The sequence below is a fragment of the Rhincodon typus genome, chromosome 22, assembly GCF_021869965.1.
Source record: "Rhincodon typus isolate 14 chromosome 22, sRhiTyp1.1, whole genome shotgun sequence".
Lineage (NCBI taxonomy): Eukaryota > Metazoa > Chordata > Chondrichthyes > Orectolobiformes > Rhincodontidae > Rhincodon > Rhincodon typus.
The window spans coordinates 29460636-29480842 of NC_063353.1; the positions used below are offsets into that span (position 1 = coordinate 29460636).

A 20207-nucleotide genomic window follows, 5' to 3' on the forward strand; every position below is an offset into this window, starting at 1 on the left:
GATGCCGCTTGACCTGCTGTGTTCATCCAGCTCTACACAATTTGCACAACAGTTTGATAATACTACTGGAAAGTATGACATTTCTGTATTTATTAATTTGAATACTATGTTACTGAACCACTCTGCAAACAATGTGACAGGAAAAAAGATTTTGAAAGAAAATAAAGAGTGATTTTGTTGGTTTGCTAGCTCTTTTAGTCGGGATTTTGCTGACAAACCAGCTTTATTGCAGCTATTTGGACTTAATAATCAATATTTTGATGCCAGAATTTAAATGGCTGTACTTCTGAGATAAAATGAATATTAGCAACATATTCAGCCATGAGTGGCTCACAGTGAAGTTAATCCAATCATCAATAATGCCTATGGTGTATGCCCATTCCAAAGTTCGTCACTGGATAACCATTAAGAGTGAGAATATTAGCTTATTTTTCTCTTCATTGACTTAGGGTGGATGGCATGAAATTAAAGCAGTCCAGCCAAGTGAGCAAGTACAATGCAGACCGAGGCTTAATTTTGGATCTTGGTCAATTGGGTGTGGGGTAGGCGATGGCCTAGTGGTATTATCACTGGACTGTTAATCCAGAGATCCAGATAACTTTCTGGGGACCCGGGTTCAAATCCTACCTTGGCTGATTTGAATTCAATAAAATATCTGGAATTAAGAATCTAATGATGACCATGATCCATTGTCGGGAAAAATCCATCTGGTTCACTAATGTCCTTTAGGGAAGGAAACTGCCATCCTCCCCTGGTCTGGCTTACATGTGACTCCAGACCCACAGCAATGTGGTTGACTCTGAACTGCCCTCCAGACAATTAGGGATGGGCAATAAATGCTGCCTGGTCAGTGACGCCTTCATCCCGTTAAGAATAAAGGAATAAAGAGTTTGGTATGCCAAATGTACATTCATACTGCATGGAAACAGGCCCTTCGGTCCAACTCGTCCATGCAGACAAAGTTTCCTAAACTAAACTAGTCCCACTTGCCTGCATTTGGCCCAAGTCCCTCTAAACCTTTCCTATTCATGTACCTATCCAAATATCTATTAAACTGTACCTGCACCTACCACTTTCTCTGGCAGTTCATTCCATATACACACCACTCTCCGTGTGAAAAAGTTGCTGCTCAGGTCCCTTTTAAATCTTTTTCCTCTCACCTTAAAAACATGCCCCCTAGCTTTGAACTCCCCTACTCTAGGGAAAAGACCTTTGCTATTTACCTTTACCTATGCCTCTCATGATTTTATAAACCTCTATAAGGTCACCTCTCAACCTTCTACACTCCAAGGGAAAAAGGTCCCAGCCTATCCTTATAACTGAAAATCTCCAGTCTTGGCAATATCCTGGTAAATCTTTTCTTTACCATTCTCCAGTTTAATAATATCCTTCCTACAGCAGGACAACTAGAACTGTAGATAGTATTCTAAAAGTGGCCTTAGCAACGTCCTGTACAAACTCACCATGACATTCCAACCCCTGTACTCAAACGTCTGAGCAATGAAGGCAAGCATGCTAAATGTCTTCTTAACCACACTGTCTACCTGTGATGCAACTTTCAAAGAACTATGTACCTGAACCCCGAGGTCTCCCTGTTCGACAACACTCCTTAGGACACTACTATTAATTGTATAAGTCCTGCCTTTGCTTGTTTTACCAAAACGTGATACCTTGCATTTATCCAAATTAAACTCCATCCGCTACTCCTCAGCCTATTGGCACAAACGATCATGATCCCTTTGTAATCTGAGATAAGCTTCTTCACTGTTGACTATCGCTCCAATTTTGGTGTCATCTGCAAACTTACAAACCATGCCTCATAAATTCTCATCCAAATCATTTATATGAATTACAAACAAGAACGGACCCCGCACCAATTCCTGTGGAACACTGCTGGTCACAGGCCTTGAGTCCGGAAAAAAATCCTCTACCACCACCCTTTCTCTCCTACCATCAATCCAATTTTGTATCTAATTGGCAAGCTCTGCCCGAATCCCATGTGATCTAACTTTACAAATTAGTCTATCATGTGGAACCTTGTCAAAGGTTTTACTAAAGTCCGTATATCCTTAAACTCAATCAAGTTTGTGAGACATGATTTCCCATGCACAAAGCCATGCTGACTATCCCCAGTCAGACACTGCCTCTCCAAATGCATGTAAATCCTATTTCACGGAATCCCCTCCAACAACTCAGCCACCACTGATGTCAGACACACAAGTCTATAGTTTTTAGGCTTCTCCCTCCAGCCTTTCTTAAATAAATGGAAGTTCAATCTAATATTTTTGGACCATACATGCAAACAAGAGTGAAGACAATGCAGACATTGTCCATTATAGCAGTAACAATAAAATAAACATGCAAATAAACAAAATTTAAAGGATCAGATTTTAACAAATACTTCAGACTCCAATCACCTTCATTTCTAGCTCTTGGTTTGCTGCAAGATGAACCAAGGGTTTTGCTTCCAATTCGGATATAAAATTGAACCAACCTATACGTGAAACGTAAAGATTACAATGTTAATTGGAAGAAGGTACTACCAAGTGACTTATTGGCAAAAAAAAACGTAAAACAACAAACAGACTAACTGACTATATTATGGGCAAATCATAAACTCAAATATGACAGAATTGGCAACAATTTGATTACCTAATTCAACCATAACAAGCTGTGAAATTACATTCTAGAAATCATGACCATGGGCATTGAGGGGGTGGGGTGGGGTGTGGATTATCATACCAGCTCAGCAAAAACTGGGACAGTGAGCAGTTAAAATTTCCTGAGTAACGTCCCTGCTGTTTCCCCACCTGGACCCGAGCAGGTGGGAAAGGCACCGCCTTGTGGCTGATGGGTCTTTCTCTACATGTACAGATTGTTAGGTAATGCAGCAGGAAAGCTGCTGCGGCTCGTAAATGAACTTGGACATTGTCAGCCCTTAGTACAAGGTATCCAGAACTCAGCACAGTGTGAGAACCTTTCTGGGAGAGAGAGTAGTAATGATGGTGGGAACAAGATAAAATCACACTGGGAAACTGTACTGTAATGTTCTTCAGAAATGGGTATTAGGGCACATGCTAGAACAGACTAGCAGGATCTTTATTCCAGATATAAGTACCATTTTTGAAAAAAAAACAACCTGTTTGAACATGTTATTACACTTCTGTGGCATTTGGGGCTTGAACCCAGGCTGGCTTGTCCACAGCTTGGAATACTACCTCTACATCACAAGACCTTCTATTCTCATGCGTATGCCATGTTTCTGGCTAACCTGTCTTAACATGCCATTGGATGATAAAACTTCTGCATTTAACAGCCCTGCCAATTCTCTGTTAAATGATACCAATCATTCAATAGTAGATGTAAATTTATTACCAGTGTCATTTTAAAAATGGGATACTCAGCATATTGGATTTTTAATTAGGTTTGAATATCATAAGGGCAAGTCCTTCCAAGTCTAAAGGTTCACATTTAGAACTTCAAATTTGTTTGGATTAGTATTTCCTAATGGTAACTAGACTGAGAAGCAATGTCAGCTGTGGCTGCGTTCATATCAAACACAACAGAAGTGGTAACTGCGCTTATCTGAATTGACCAGAACTGAGCACATTCAAAGGTTCAACTAACTCAATTTGGATTTGCAGACAATCTATAGACTGCTTTATGAGACAAAAATGTGGTTGAGCTTTTTAAAATAATGGATAAACAATTATATTCATACAGTATTTTCATGAAATACAGTGTACTCACAAAATGCTAACCGAGAACTCTTAATGTGAAATTGTTCTGCGACAAATATCAAATGTTGCTTTTAACCTGATGTTTGTTGTGTCAAGACTGACAGTTCTGGCCTCTCTTCCCCCAGGGCCATTGAAGTAGAGGGATTTCCCATCATTCAGTATCCCGCAGCCTATGCCAGTCTGTCCTCCTGTAACCTTGAACCAGAGAGGATTGAGCTTATCCTCAAAGCGATCAGTCATTTCACTGGGGTTTGATGTATTCGGCACACAAGTTCCCTCTTCAACTACAAGAGAATGGAGCCATGCATCATCAGTAGAAACAGGTTTCTGTATTAAACATTTTCAATTAAAGTAGGGTATCATTTCTATTAACTAAGTTGGAAACAGAAACACAAAGGAAAATAAAGAATTGAACCGGTTTCGGAAATATGTACCGCTAAAATACATACACTTAAAATCAAGGTGAGGTTACAATTTATCACTCGTGGATTCTTTTACTCCTCCACTCCTGCTGCACAAAATGAGAATTTAAAATACTCTGCAGAAATTTGTCTTGCTGTGTGATTAATTAAAACTAGTAAATGTACCCAGTGCATTGAAGGGGACATACAAAGTCCTGGTTGTTGAGTTGATTATTTTGAGTAATTTAATTTTTGTAAAATTCAGTAAAGGTGGACCTACCATCAGAACAGTGTCATAAAGCTCCTTTTATTTTAAATTAATGAGCTGGAGGTATTCATTTTAAAAGAGAAATGTACAGAGTTTTAATAATCATCCACCTAACTTAACTAACATTGCAGCACACAGTTCATTAACAAGCCTTTACATGTTAGTGTTCTGGCCATTACCTTCCTGGTGACTGACAACATGCTGACACTCAAAGACACTGATCACATTCAATCACTGGGTAGGATTTTCATTCGACTTGAGAATGGTTAGCAATCCAGTGTTGAATAACTCACCTCCTAACTCTTCAAAGCCTGTTCTACATCTACAGGCACCAGTCAGGGGTGTGATGCAATACTCCCCACTTGCCTGGAAGCGTGCAGCTCCAACAACACTCAAGAAGCTCAATACCAGCCACGACAAAGCAGCTCACTTGATTGGCACTAAATTCAGAAATATTCATTCCCTCCAATACCAACACTTGGTGGCAGCAGTGTGTACCATCGACAAGATACACTGCAGAAATCCATCAAGGCCCCTTAAACCTTAGCACTCTCCAAGCCCCCAGCAACCTCCATTTAGAAGGCCAAGGATAGCAGATACATGGGAACACTACCACCTGCAGCTTCCCTTCCAAGCCACATCATCCTGACATGAAAATATATTGCCGCCTCTTCACTGTCACTGGGTCAAAGTCCTGGACCTCCCTCCCTAACATCATTTTAGGTCTATCTACATGAAATGCAATGCAACAGTTCAAGAAGGTAGCTTAATACCACCTTCTCAAGGAAAATTAGGGATGAACAATAGATTCTGGCTCAGACAGTGAAGTGCTTTTCTTAAAAAGAAACAAAATCTACATTTTTCACCCCAAATCCAACTTTTGATCAGTGACCGCCCAGAAAAGAACACATTTTACCCTGGAGCTTGGCTCCTCAATTGTTTCCTGCAAATTTCATATGATGAGGCATTTCATATCTTTTTAGATTGCACACCTTAGTAGAACACATAGAATGTGACATTCATCCTGGGAGCAAGCACAAAATGACGAAAGTACAGGGGTACCTCATCTTATACTTCACTCAATGTTGAAAGGAGCAGGAAAACAGCTCGCGTGTACACCACTTTCCCAATTTGGTATTCTTGTTTTGGACTACTACCCTGTGCACTGAATTCCTGCATCTCAAATATCTTGTTACTGTAAGTAAAGTATGATTTAAAGCTTAACCTTATCAGCCACATATATATCTGAATAATAGGCAAAGCAGTCTCAGGTAAGGTCAGATGCACAATTTAACATGGCAATCTAAAGGTTGCTGTCTGAGAAAAACTGCTGTGCTATTAGTTTCATGAAAAACATCATCTCATCGTCTGGATGTGAATTCAAATTCAACTGCATTGAACACTATGAAGCTCCTGTATTTGGACAATAGACAAGAACTAAACTCACCACAGAAAATGAAATCTTCTATATTTCAAACAATAACAAACCTTCAAACAACATAGTAAGTATTAATAACAATCAGTCAACCTCTGACACAGAAAATAACCTATTAACTAAATGTAGAGTCTCATTCCATCAGGTTTTAATTACTTTTGCTGAAAAGAATACTTTTTTGAAACAAAATGTTGTTGTCTTTTTCTCCCTCTTAATCCAGTCTGTCTTCTCTTCATTTTTTTTTGACATATCTGATTTAACATTCAATTCACCCAGCTAATTTATCTTTTCCTAGTTCAGACCATGTGTTATTAATTTCACAATTTTTCAGTATGATTGATTAAGGATATACAAAGTTGCTTGAACAAAATCAGAAATTACTGGAAAAACTCAGCAGGTCTAGCAGCATTTGCAGAGAGAAAGCAGAGTTAACTGATGAACAGCTTTGAAGAAGGGTCAGTGGAGCTGAAATGTTAACTCTGCTTTCTCTCCACAGATGCTGCCAGACCTGCTGAGTTTTCACAGCAATTTCTGATTTGCTTCAAATTTCCAGGATCTGCAGTTATTTGGTGTTTTTACAAAGTTGCTTGCCCAGTTCACTCAAATCCCAGATGCCCCATTGACGTGCCACTTCCGTCTCACGTTTACAGCAACTTGCAGTGCAAAAAATTGGCAGCATTTAATGGAAAAGGTTTCATGAACATTTTTCAATCCTCTTGATGACACTCATTCTTGAAATAATTCCTCAGCGGAAAGAATCATCCTCTGAGAAATGTCATTGCTTGTTTTGGATATTTTTGTCCTGACCAAGCAGAAATGTCTACCCTACATGTAGCCGTAACATCTGGCAATGATTAAAATCTTGAGATCATTGCTGTAAATACGAACATACAAACTAGAAGCAGCAGTAGACTATTGGGTCTCTTGAGCCTGCTCCACTGTTAACTTCTGTTTTAACAATATTTAATGAGCTTGCCTTCACTATGTTCTGAGGGAAAGAGTTCCAAAGTAATAAAATCCTCAGAAAGAAAGAAAATTCTCATCTCTACCCTGTAAGGGTGACACCTAACCGGGAAACAGTGGTCCCCATTTCCGGACTCACCCATCAAAACCAAAACATTTGCACTTTAGTTCAAACAAACAGCTTTTGGAAGCAAGCTTACCGATATAGCCGACATCACAGAAGCAGACACCCGAGATGCAGTCACCATGCCCACTGCAATAGTTAGAACAGGGTTCGGAGATGTAAACTTCATCTAAACCAAATGCAGGTGCATTCTTGTGGACACTGGTCTCCTGAAACCAGCGGAATCGAGTCTTACTGTAATTCAACAAAACAGTGAAAGAAGCTGAACAAGTGCAATGTAGTCACAAATATTTAATAATTATTGCTGGAGTAGTAAAAATGTTGTTGTGATTTATCAGTAGTTTATAGTTCAATATTATTCCATGATAGTGGAATTAACATTGTAGGCATTAGTTTCTTGTTCAATATGAAAATTCCTCTGCAGGTACTTCAGTCTTACATGCTACAACACATGGACTAACAGGTGTCCACGTGTAAATTCTTGGTAATGCGCCTTCTAAGCAGCAGGCTGCATACATGACCTTGCCCAAGGCTTTCCTACATTTTATACACTGCTGACTGCAGAGATGGAGAGAGAGGCAGCAAAGCTTGTCTTTTTTTCCCAGCAGATTATAACCAAAGGAGCGGTTGCTTTTCCTCCAAAGGCCTCGAACCAGACCAGGGTGATAACCTCACTTCCCAGCTGTCATTTGCAAGTTTCAATCAACCAGCTCGTGTTTGCCTCTTTAGTTGCATGACAACCTTTCAAGCCTGACTTTGAAGCATTTTCAACTAGTTCTGTTTAAGCAGTCAGATTGTGTTTTTAAATAGGACTTTAAATGCATTACCCCACCAACATGTTCAGGTAAACATAAAACGTTCCATGGTAGTATTCAAAGAACAACAGGGAGTTCACCTGATCTATATTCATCATTAAGCCAGCACAATTTACCTGGTCATTAATCTCATTGCCATTTATGGGAGACCATATAGTACAAAAATTAGTTGCCACCACACCCCCCTTCCCACTTGTGATGAAGTGGACGTGGACAGAAAGGTATTATTCTGTTTCTTGCCCTACTTTCTGAACTAAGAAACGAAAATTGCATGCATGTACATTTTAACACAGGAATAGAATTAAAATAATTTAAAATTCCAAAAAAAGATATTCTTTCAGTGTGTTACTGACATTAAAAATAATTAATTTTTAAATGCATTTAACTGTAGATCACTTAAAAAGTTTGAAAGTTTAGCTTCACCTCAGGTGAAATGGTTACAAAACCAAAATGTTGTCAGGATAGGAGCTGCAGGTAGTCTTAGACCATCAGATGTTTGATCTATTTTCAATTTGGTACAGGGTCTTACAGTAAAATTTCCCCATCATATGCTGAAAATCAGCATGTCACAATGTAGTGGTTCTTTAACCAAAATCTACTGCTCCATTTTAAAGTCAGAGGACAATTTCCAAGGATTGCATTAAAAAAAAGAAAACATTTTATCTTTTTCATTCCTCTTGGAACCTGCGTTCACTGGCTGCATCAATTTTTATCCAAACACTGATACCTGAACAAGACATTGATTCATTCATAAATAAGGATACTCTAACTATTAGAGAAGATTTTATTTAAAGCAGTGAGGAGGGATCAACTATTCACTTTTAATGCTATAGTGAGCTCCTTTCTTCATTAGTGATCATTGGTTAAATTTTATTTATGTTGGCTGTTGATTTTAATGTAAAGCTACATTGAATAGATGACAAAAAACCAGGCCATTGAGCCCAATGATTCCTTGACACCATCCCCCACCCATCCATCTGACTGTGCAAGCATAACAATAAATTCCTGTCTCTCTTGTGTGTTTATCTGGCTTCCTGTCAAATGCTGCTCACTTCATTTACTCTCTGCGTTAGCTGAAAAATAACATTTCTCACACAAACCTGGATGTGACAGATCTCGGGATAACTATTGTGACTCTTGTCCATGTTTCAAAATCTCCTGTGTAGAAAATTGTTGATTCTCTCAGTTCTCTTGAGCTTCCCTCACAGCCTTTGACCCCAGGAGATGCTGGGTAGCAACCTTCTTTTACCAATGACCAAGATCTGCCAGCATTATGAGAGTATTGAAGGAGGACAGGAGCAGTGCTACTGAACTGACACTCACATCCGATGTTCAACTGGAAGGATCCAAATATGACAAGTTAAAATAATTTTGAACAATAAGTCTTAAAATGTTATAGGAGAGTCATGTAACTGTATGTATGCATAACAAAGGGAGCAAAGTAACTCGTTGTACAATATGTCAATAGCTATAAAATTTTTGCAAAGTTAGTGCCAGGTACACTCTTTCATTTTGAAATGATAAAATATCCAGTTCCATCAAATTTTGGCCTGCTTAACTTTCTGATAGTGCCAAGGGAATATGAGAGAAACTCCTGTATGAAGTGAATGGGCATCTCAATCTCGTGTGTGTGTGTGTGTGTGTCTGTGTGTGTGTGTATATAGATGGCACTAGCACTGCTACCTTTCAGCGCCAGGGACCCAGGTTCAATCACATTCTCCCCATGTCTGCGTGGGTTTCCTCTGGGTGCTCCTGTTTCCTCCCACGATCCAAAGGTGTGCAGGTTTTAGAGATGGGGTGGGTCTAGGTGGGATGCCATTCGGAGGGTTGGTGTGGACTCGAATGGGTTGAGTGGCCTGCTTCCACACTGTAGAAATTTTATGACGAGCCTGCAGACCTATGAAGGATGAATCCTGCATGCAATCACTTCTTCAATGTTTATTGAAGTCAAAGTGGTGCTACAAGAAATTTGTCTGAGGGGATTTTCCTTTTATTTGATTTCACTGCAACGTATCATTGCAGCTTACCTTCAAGAAAGTCAGATAAATTTCAAGGCCCAGCAAAAGAGCTATGTATATAAAATGACTTTCTCAAGCTCAGGATGTGCCTTAATGAATTCATAGCTAATAAAGTGTTGTAACTTTGTGCAGACTGAGGAGCATGGTCCCACAGATCACAATCAGATGAATGGTCGGGGTGTTTTTTCGCAAAATTAACTGAAGGATTAATGTTGGGGTGACACTGAAAGGTTCTATTGGATTTTTTGCTTGAGGGGACAGATGAGACCATGGTTTACTGGCTCATCCAAATTATGGCACCACTGACAACAACACTCTCCCTGTGTTGCATGAACAAATACTCAATGGATTGATTTTGAAGCCACGAATCTCTGCCTTAGGCAAAAGGGCCACTGCCAAGCCAAGCCAAGGCTAACACAAAGATGGCAGTTTCTGCCCTTCAATGGATCATCTACATACTGGGCCTTACATTAGAGTTCAAACCTCTGCATTGCTTGTTTTTTTCCTTGCTGTGCCTTGAAATTTACCTGCCTCCCTTTGAAAGCATGTTGCAATGTTGGCTGATGGTCATGGCACTGTGAAATGACATAAAGGAAACAATCCCTCAGATGTATCTCATGCAGCTCCCCCTTGACTTCAGCAGGTATCAAGGAGGGCTGTACTTTACTGGGCTGGACATACATAACTGCTCACTTAGTGCCCCGTTCTCTTCACTTTTGTCTGGTCTTTTAAAATTCTGGTTTCTTTAGTCTTGGAAAATGCTGCTTGGTGAGTTTTTTTTTAGATGTTTTGCTCTTTAAAATCTGTCTAAATCTTTCCAATTCACCAGTTTATCAAGTGGTGACTGTGCTCACAGGACAGGATCTAAGAAACCAAAAGAGGGGTTAAAGACACAAAAAAAATTAAATATAAAATAAAATAATGAAGCTAACATCTTATGTGTGTGCTGGCACAAGCACTGAGGACCTATTATATCTTCAAAGTTAATATTTGGAGTTCTAAGGTTGCACATAAAACTATTCTGATCTTTGAGAGGTAGGGCATGCCAAATAAGTACACCAGGAAAAGAGTGGTGACAAAATAAAAGATAATAATTAAAATAGGCAGTGCTCTGAGCTCATTTCCCAAAATATTGCAGGCTAGAAATTAACACATGAACACAAAATGCATTAAGTGACAATCTTCTACCACTATATTAATGGGTATGTTAACTTATTTATTAAAAAGGTTAGAAAACATAATTTAAATACGGGGTAGAGGCAAGTCAATGAAAAATTTAATCATTAATTTGCTACTATTTCCCTTAATTCAAAATGTAGGAGTTCAACCCTTTAAATATTGTTTGCATAGAAAATGTACTTTGAAATACATGTAATATTATCTTTGTAAAATATAAATTATGAATTGTGAGGGGGTTCCCGATGGCTTGTGATCACTGATTGAAACAATATTTCAATAATGACTGTAATATACAGCCAAAATGTGCTTTCCATCATCCTTACTGTTCTTTTTGTTTGTTAATTGCAGTTTGCTCAAGACTGCATTGAAAAAATATCAACATTTGTGTAATGAAGTTATTTTCTCTCTCTCTCGTTGCATCACTAGTCTAAGAGGCACCACGAGGTGAAAAACTAGCAAGATTGAATAATCCAAAGGGTTTACTTTATTGCTTGGAATCTCAGGCTGTAATTCTGAACCTTAGGGAAAACTAATCTGCGGTAATGAATCAGCTAGTAACCTCTGAAACCTTTTATTATTTTACAAGCTTTCAATTATTCAGTTCCTACCTACTATAAATTGATCAGAAGTTCTTAAATGGTTCATTATTAGTTTTAAATTACCAGTACATGGCAAATACCACCCACAACAAAGATTTCATTATTGCAGCAGTTTAAAAAAATCAGACTGAGATACAGAACTCCTTCTGCCAGTCTATCCAAGTAATAAAGACAATCTGACAGACTTTGAAGTACTACTACTTACTATGACAATTTTGGTCAAAAGTATTTTTGTTAGTAAAGCATCCTCCAATTTTAATTACATCTTCCCACCCTGTTCCAATAAACATCTATTTCCTTCTAATGCACACGAGCACTAAATGCATCAATATATCTGTTTCAACTATTCCATAAGGCAATGAATGTTACAATTTCAGTCTTTTTATAACAAAATTTTTCTAAATTATTTGCTGTTGATCCCTGATGGAGATCAAGGGTTACGGGGAGAAAGTGGGAGAATCGGGTTGAGAAACTTATCAGCCATGATTGAATGGTGGAAAAGACTTGATGGGCTGAATGGCCTACTTTCTGCTCCTATGTCTTAATGTCTTATTTATACCTTTTTCTAGATTCACCGTAACTGGAAACAGCTAATGCAAATCAAGCCTAATAAACCTTGTCAGAATTAGAAAGATATTCACAAGGTCCCTCTTAATTTTCTCTTTTCGGAGCAAGGATCCCCTGACTGTTTAATCATTCTGAATAGTCACATCCATTCAGTTTTGGTAGGTGCCTTGTAAATCTGTGTTGTCCTTTCTCCAATACTTCAAATGTCTTGGTGTAACAAAGGACTAAGCCTGCGCACAACTTTCCAAGTGTGTTTTTTTATTCATTCATGGGATAAGGGTGTTAAAGGTTAGGCCAGCATTTATTCCCCAACCTAAGCGTCCTTGAGAACCTGCTATCTTGAACCATTGCATTCCACATAGCGTAGGGACATCTGTTTCAGCTTTCTGACCCAGCAACAGTGAAGGAATGGCAATACAGTTCCAAGTCATGATGGTGTGTGGCTTGGAGAGCAACTTACAGGCACTGGTGTTCTCATGCATCTCCTGCCCTTGACCTTGCTTTATGGTGGTGCAGATTTAGAGTTGGAAGGTGCTTTATGTGTTTTACATCTTGTGATATTAGGACAAAATTCCTTTGTCTCCTAAGTTGCTCATTTTGAATAAACAGATTAAAACATTTAACATCTCTGTTAAAACATTACTGAAAACAAATTTCATGCAAAAACATTGTATTTGTTGTAAATACTGCAACATAATTCAATCTTGTTCAGTTTTGTCAGACATTACATAATGTTGATTAAACACGGTTTCTCCTAACTTCAGCTGTACTGTCACTGTGGAAAACATTTGGCCCAGAAAATATATTGGATTTACTGCAGCTGAAAAATCTAATCCTTTTCTTAACTTAATGGCGGATGAAAAACATTGCAAATTTGAAGATTTAACTATTTTGAAGAGATTCTCTTTGTACTCTGTCCAGCATTACTAGCTCACCCAATACCACTAAAATAACAGCCATATTGTTCATTAATGTTAATTGTTGCTTGTGGGATCTTATAGTGCTCAAACTATGTTTTGCCACACAGTACTTCAAATATAATTCATTTGAACTATTTTAAGACATTTGACAGCAAACGAAAATGCTATATACACGGAATCTGACAAAGATATCACACAGAGGGAAGCCACAAGGCTCCTTGTGCCTTTTCTGGCTCTCAGGTAGAAATATTCAACTAACTTTTCTCACCTGTTCTTTCTCTATAGCCCTCCAATCAAACTTCAAGGGTCTGTCCATGTACACGTAAGTTCTTTCTTAATTTAGCCAACTACAGGCGAAATTGCCTCCCTCCCCACCGGAGAAACACGTTTATTTAGTCGATAGGAAAAAGTCATAAAGTCATGAGACATGAACCAAAACAATAGCTGTCTTTCTATTTTTCTTTTACTCTCTCTTTTGCTCTGTATGCTCTTCACACTCCTCTTTTCATCATTGAATGTCACTTTGTATCTGCTTTTCTCTTCCACTCTTTCTCATCCTGGTCTTCCCAAAAGTCTATTCTTCTGTTTGTGCCAAATGGTGTTTAGATGCAACTTTCACATTTTCTGACAAATCGTGTGACATATTGAATAATGAAGGTGTACAGAAATTATTCAAATGTAACCGAATGGAAATAAGAAGCCCCACTGAGTTGGTGGAGAGGGAAGGTATCAAAACATCCAGGATGGTAGTGAGGGAGTGAAAGAGGCCTGTGCATTGAAAAATGCAGAGCTTCCGACACAAAATGAATACCTTGAACTGAAGTAAATATCCAGGTTTGAGAGTCAGGTCCCGTGTCACAGCAACCCGATCGCCATCCGATTTCCCAAACACCATGGCTGAGGGGGTCATAGAACAGAAAGTCTCGTTGCTACCCATTCCCTCATTAGCTAGCATCAGCCAAATGCTCAGCTGACTCAGCGGGATATCATAGGAAGGTGTGTAATCCTGAAATCCAAGTGAGAAACAAAAAATATATTAAATCATACACAGCAGCCCTTTATATTCCACAAAATACAATGCAGAAATAAGAAATTGTATGAGTATATGAGTATATGTTATTGCTGCCACAAAAAAAAGGACCTGTGTTTTAAAGTTAAAGGAGAGCTGTCAACACATTTCACAGTTTGTGGTTTAATGGTTTATTTGCTTAGAAATGAGAATTTAGATGATCCTTTTTACGTTGGTAACACTGCAGCAATGTTCCAATTAAGCAACTGGCTTGGTTCAAAATTCAGTAATCAGTCTGCAAAGTGGAGCTTGTAAGCCAGCAGTGAGCTGATTAATGTAAAGTTGCTTTCAAATGCAATAAATCCTGTTGAGTTGCCATTTGATGCTGTATTATTAGGAATTTGAAACCAGATAATATTAGGATAACACATGTGTAATAGATAGATAAGCTTCTTACTGCATTATTTTTAACTGTTTCATATTCAACGTGCAATGGAACAGATGCACGAGTGGTCTAAGGACATTCTTGCAAGGCATTCTTGAACGCCCATCTCTAGTAAATATACCTGAATGTCACCATTTGTATACTGCAAAAAGCAGAATGCAGTGTTATCTCTGAAAATGTGGATTTTCACTGACAAAAGTCCATACTGCAGACAACCATCAAGTCACTGGGGTCTTCAATGTGCCTCTGCTATTGGCCACAAATATTTCCGCCTTCAAGGCACTCTCTGGTTTTGATAACGATCCTTTAAATGTATTTTTAAAATGCTCCTGACAGCAGTCACATTCAAAAATTTGATTAACTTCAGAAGAAAAATCAAAAGTGAAGTCGGGCTTTCTTAAATGACCAATGATAAGTGCCATAAATGCTGGTGTTTAAAACAGAGCTTCTTAAAGTTTGGGAAGCCTGTAATATATCAGACTACAGAAAGCTATAGCAACATAAACAGGGAAAGAGCAATACAGTAGTACAAGAGGTCCCTAATCTCTGCGTCCTGAGTAAGATCTTTTTACCTGCTCTCAAAAAGAAACCACCTTGCAGTGAATAGATTTCTTTATTGAATTGTGTGATGGAACATCAGGGACAACTGGATGATTGATTACGTTGCTGGGCTGATTATTATAACTTCATTCTGTTCTGCATGATGATTTATATAAATCCAAGTTGGTATCCTTCATAGTCAAAGTAATGGGCGACAGTTTTGAGGAATGAAACAGTTTCCACTTCTGACAGTCAACAGTTGTACTGAGCACACATATTATGAATAGCAGCAACACTCTGCCTCATCCATAGAAAGAATGCCCCCATTGCATTGCTATGGTATTCTGCTACCATATTGGTAAATATAGGTTATCAAATTCTAACTTCTGTCATCTGACTTTTACCACTTGTGACTTTTCATTGACCAATTTTTTTTTTTAATTCATTCTTGGGATGTGGACATGGATGGCAAGGCCAGAATTCCATGGTAGTGAACTGCTGCAGTCTTTGAGGTGTCAGTTCACCTTCAGTGCTGTTATGGAGGGAGCTCTGGGATTTTGACCCAGTGACAGTGAAGGAATGGCGATATATTTCCACATCAGGATAGTGTGTAGATTGATGGGGAATTTGCCGGTGGTGGCATTCCCATGTATCTGCTACCTTGTGCTTTTGGTGGTACAGGTAATGGGTTTGGAAAACGCTTTTGGAGGAGCCTTGATGACTTTGCTGTTGCAGTGAATCTTGTAGATGATACAAAATGTTGCCTTTGTCCGTCAGTGGTGAAGGGATTTAATGTGGAACGTGGTGGATGGCATACCAAGTGAGAAGACAGCTTTGTCTTGGATGAACCCCTGCATTCCATTTGTTGTAGGTAGATGCACAATGCTGTTATGGAGGGAGTTCCAGGATGTTGACTCAGTGAAAGTGCAAGAACAATAATATATTTCCTAGTGAGAATGGTAGGTAGATTTGTGGAGTGAGAGGTTGATTACTCACTGCAGAATTGCTCACCTCTGACCTGCTCCCTCAACTCTCATTTCCCATTGGCTCCAGTGCTAGGGCTCCTTGATGTCACACTCGGTCAAATGTTGCCTTGATGTTAAGAGCAGTCACTATCACCTCACTTCTGGGATTCAGCTCTTTTGTCCATGTTTGAACCAAGGCTGTAAAGAGTGGCCCTAGCAGAATTCAAACTAGGGGTCACTGAGCAGGTTATTGCTAAATAGGTGCTGCTTGATAGCACTGTTGATGACATTTTACAGAGGATCGACAGTAGACTGATAGGGCACTTGGTTCTGAAGGATTTTTACTGCCCTTTGTGGATAGGACATGCCTGGGCAATTTTCAATGTTACTGTGTAAATGGTGGTGTTGTAGCCGTACTGGAACAGCTTTGCTAGGGTTGTGGCTAGTTCTGGAGCACAAGTTTTCAGTACTATTGCTAGGATGTTGTCACACCCACAGTCTTTGCAGTATCCAGTGCCTTCAACTGTGACTTGACATCAAGTAGATTGAATAGAATTGGTTGAAGACTGGAAATTGTGATGTGGGGACCTTAGGTAAAGGCCAAAACGGATCATCCTGAGCTACTTCTGGTTGAAGAGGATGCATCAGACTTGTCTTGATATTGATGTGCTGGGCTCTCCATATCACAAAGGATGGAACTATTTGAGGAGCATCCTCCTCCTGTTAGTTGTTTAATTGTCCACCATCATTCACAACTGGATATGGCAGGACACTGAAAATGAGTTCTGATCAATTGGTTGTGGGATCAATTGGGTATTTATTGCATTCTTTCACTGTTTAGCATGTTTTGCTTCAGCAGGCTGACACCTCATTCATGCCGATGCCTCTTACTGACCCTGCCATGCCCTCCTCCACCCTTCCATGACCTCCTGTATGGATAGTAACAGTGGGGTGGGTGATATGCTGAGCCGTGAGGTCATAGATTGTGGTTGAATATAATTTCACTGCTGTTGATTTCAGTAGCTACTTTGAGCACAAGAGAAAGAAGAATATAGGTTCAAAACAGCAGAATCTATTCTGTCTGTCTGTCTGTCTGTCTCTCTATCCCTGTTCCTAAACATCTCAGAAAATAGCAAGTGTGAAAAAGCAACTTGGAAAGATGACCATTCACCAAGCATTCAAAGATATCTACAAAATGTGGTACAATTAAACTACCCCAGGTTCCAAATCTAATGTTTTGTGGGCTGTAAAGACTAAAGCTGCACAGTTTCTATTCTCATGTACCATTCTCACCTTTTTGAAAAAAACTTTTTAAACAATTTATGCATGTGTTTAGTGATGCAATTAATTTTTTTTTCTTGGGGTTCATAGGTAATAAAATTCTTCTTTCTTTCACTTATAATTTGTTCTTTCATTTTGCCAAAGTCGTGTTTTCATTGAAGTGAGACAGCTGAATGCTAAAAAGAACTCAAAATATTTGTTGTGACCAACCTGAGGGGATTAAAAGAAGGGAACTGATTCCTCTCTTTGCAGCTGGTCGTAACAATTCCTACACCAGGGCCGATATCATTGGATCAGGCTGATATTTTTATTCACAGATCATACGTCTAGTGCCAAAAGTACATTTAACGGCAGCAATCCATGTCCTTCACTTAGCCTACTCTGAATGGCGTCTCTTGAACCAGTGATTGGGAAGCATTATGTTGCTGCTTCACTGATTGAATAAACTAATAAGGATCTGCTGAGCTCAGGAAACCATGCCATTAGCTAGTAATACCACTTAACCAGGAGAATTTTGGGTTTCCATGATATTATAGATCGGACTCCTGATTTTCTGTTGGCATTTCAGGCTGCAGTGGGCAAGCTGGGAGATCAGCCAGTGAACTGTTACAATGGCTTCCAGCAAAAACACTCATGCCTGGTATTTTCCCACCGAACGTGATAACGAACGTTAATTGTGTCGAACAAATGTTGGCACGTGTATTCAAAATAGTTGGCAAAGATAGTTTAATGAAAAGCATATTTTTAAATCTCCATTGCAATTCTGTACTCAAGTATACAATAAGTGTCCATGATATAATAATAGGCATGAAAAGATGTAAATTTGAAACCCATGCATTGAAGCAGCTGGCAATATTGTACTGCAGCCATCTGGTTTAGGTATAACATGTGACACACACTGTTGTCATCGGGTGTGAATGTTTAAGGCAGTGGATGGGGTTTTGATCAATTAGGTTGCTTTGTGATGGATGTTATCAAACTTGTTGAATATTATTGAAGCTGAAATTTTTCCGGCAGATTGAAAGTATTCCAACACACTTCTCATTTACGCACTGTGGATGATAGACCAACTTTCGGGAGAGTAGGGAATTTACTTGTTGCAAGACTCCTAGCCTCTAACCTGCTGTTAAAACGACAGTAGGTATGTGGCAGGTCCAGTTTAGTTTCTTGTTAATATTAACCCCCTGAGATATTGATAGCCACAGCAGTGTTTTCTCTAGCACCCACTGACAGACTCAGCAGACTCCCAATTACAACTCAGCTCACCAGAAAATAAAGTGAAATTAATCAGGTCAGCAGTGACCAATACCAACGGGCCAATTTTAAACCAATCGTCATCTAGAAATTTTCCATTTCTAAATTAGCTGCAGTTGAGAATGATGTCAGCCTCCTTTAACTACTCCTTCTGTACAAAAACTCTGATGACTGGATTTGAATACATGCTCAAAATGAAATCTTCTTGGGTGCAGAGAAGCCCCTTTAAATCTTTCATTCCACTCTGCAGTGTGACAGACTGAATCTCATGAGGCATTAGACTGTGAATTGGTGGAGGATACTGACAGCAGGGAAGTTCAGGGAAACTCAGGGAAACTTTTCACTGCCAGTTGAAGGTCAAGGGGGACAGAGGAGGAGGGCCAGGTGTTGGTAAAGCTGTGAACCACCAGTGAAACTCAATTTGACGTGCTTCATTCATCACACTTGTTTTTCTACATCATCAGGTTGGGGAGCCAATTGACTGTATTCCTGTTGAAGTGGGCAGGAGTGTTTCTGCTTTTGTTTCTGATTTCCAGCATCTGCAGTTCTTCGATTTTTTTTCACAAAGCAGACTATTTGATCATTATGAAATTGTTGTTTTTTGAAGTTCACTGTGCTTTCTTTTGAAATTCCTAAGGTTGTAAAAGGCACTAAGTAAATATAAATCTTTTCTGTTAACAAAATGAATCAAGGAAATAATGGGTTATGGATTTGGAGACAAATCTATGTCATTTCTAATGAATAATTACTTGTTACCAATCCCCTAAATTGTTCATCTAGGGGCCACAATTAAAGGTTCACCTTTGTCCTCTTCTCATCTAGAACAATGTCCAAATCTAAGCTTCCCTACAGCTTTAATGATCTTTGTTCTGGGGTTTTCATCTTAGGTGAAGCTGTACAAAAACAAACACTTGTGAGACAAGTTGAAACAATTATTTTTAAGTAGACAATAAAACTAGCCTGACGTCTGTTATTTAAGTATATCCTTTTTCAGCATAAGGCTCAGTCACAGGTTTGGACCTTCTGTAGTCAACATTCAGCATTTTTACTTTCAAGGAAAATATAATGACCACTTCTGCAGAAAGACCAGAGATTCCACACAGTATCTATCTCACTGTTGAACTGTCTATCTTTGGATATCCTGGTTGTTTAACAATGAAACACAACGCCTCTGTGTATTTAAACTCTAACAGCTGTGAAAATTTGTAATGGCCCATTACACAGTAATACTGATGTAGACAGAAGTGATAACTTTTGACTTCAAATGTTGAAACCCATCTGAAGAAATACCAGTAACAGGATTCTCAAGAAGTAATGAAGTGATTTGGTGCTTCACTCAATTTATTGAGACACATTCCCTGATGCTCTCTGGGAAGCACCAAATCAGGGAATCAGCCCTCTACACTCTACCATTTCCATCTGTCATAGGTAGGTTTTTCCTACAAACCAGGATGTGTTTGAGTGCAATTCCTCTATGGACATTAGTGTGCTGAGAATTATGTTCTGTAAGCACCATCATGGAATGAAATTGAGTTCAGTTTGTAACTTCAATTAATATTATCAGGCAACAAGAGTAGTTGGTTGATGCCATCCCTAGAGGATTTCATCTGGTTATACAAACATTTCTAAAGCTATAAACTTTCTTAATAAAACTGTGCACCCTCTACCCCGGATTCATTAAAGA

The 20207-nt window shown here is 39.0% G+C and overlaps 1 protein-coding gene across 1 annotated transcript in view; it reads right to left on the minus strand.

The window, feature by feature from the left end:
* The window catches only part of reln (reelin), a 294405-nt gene that overhangs the window by 96774 nt on the left and 177424 nt on the right, over window positions 1-20207 (minus strand). Inside the window, exons 19-23 of the mRNA XM_048609963.1 lie at window positions 13841-14035; window positions 8847-9082; window positions 7008-7165; window positions 3817-4024; window positions 2418-2494 (exon numbers count right to left, since the gene is read on the minus strand). Coding sequence (XP_048465920.1) covers window positions 2418-2494; window positions 3817-4024; window positions 7008-7165; window positions 8847-9082; window positions 13841-14035 — 874 coding nt within the window. The remainder of the gene's footprint in view (window positions 1-2417; window positions 2495-3816; window positions 4025-7007; window positions 7166-8846; window positions 9083-13840; window positions 14036-20207) is intronic.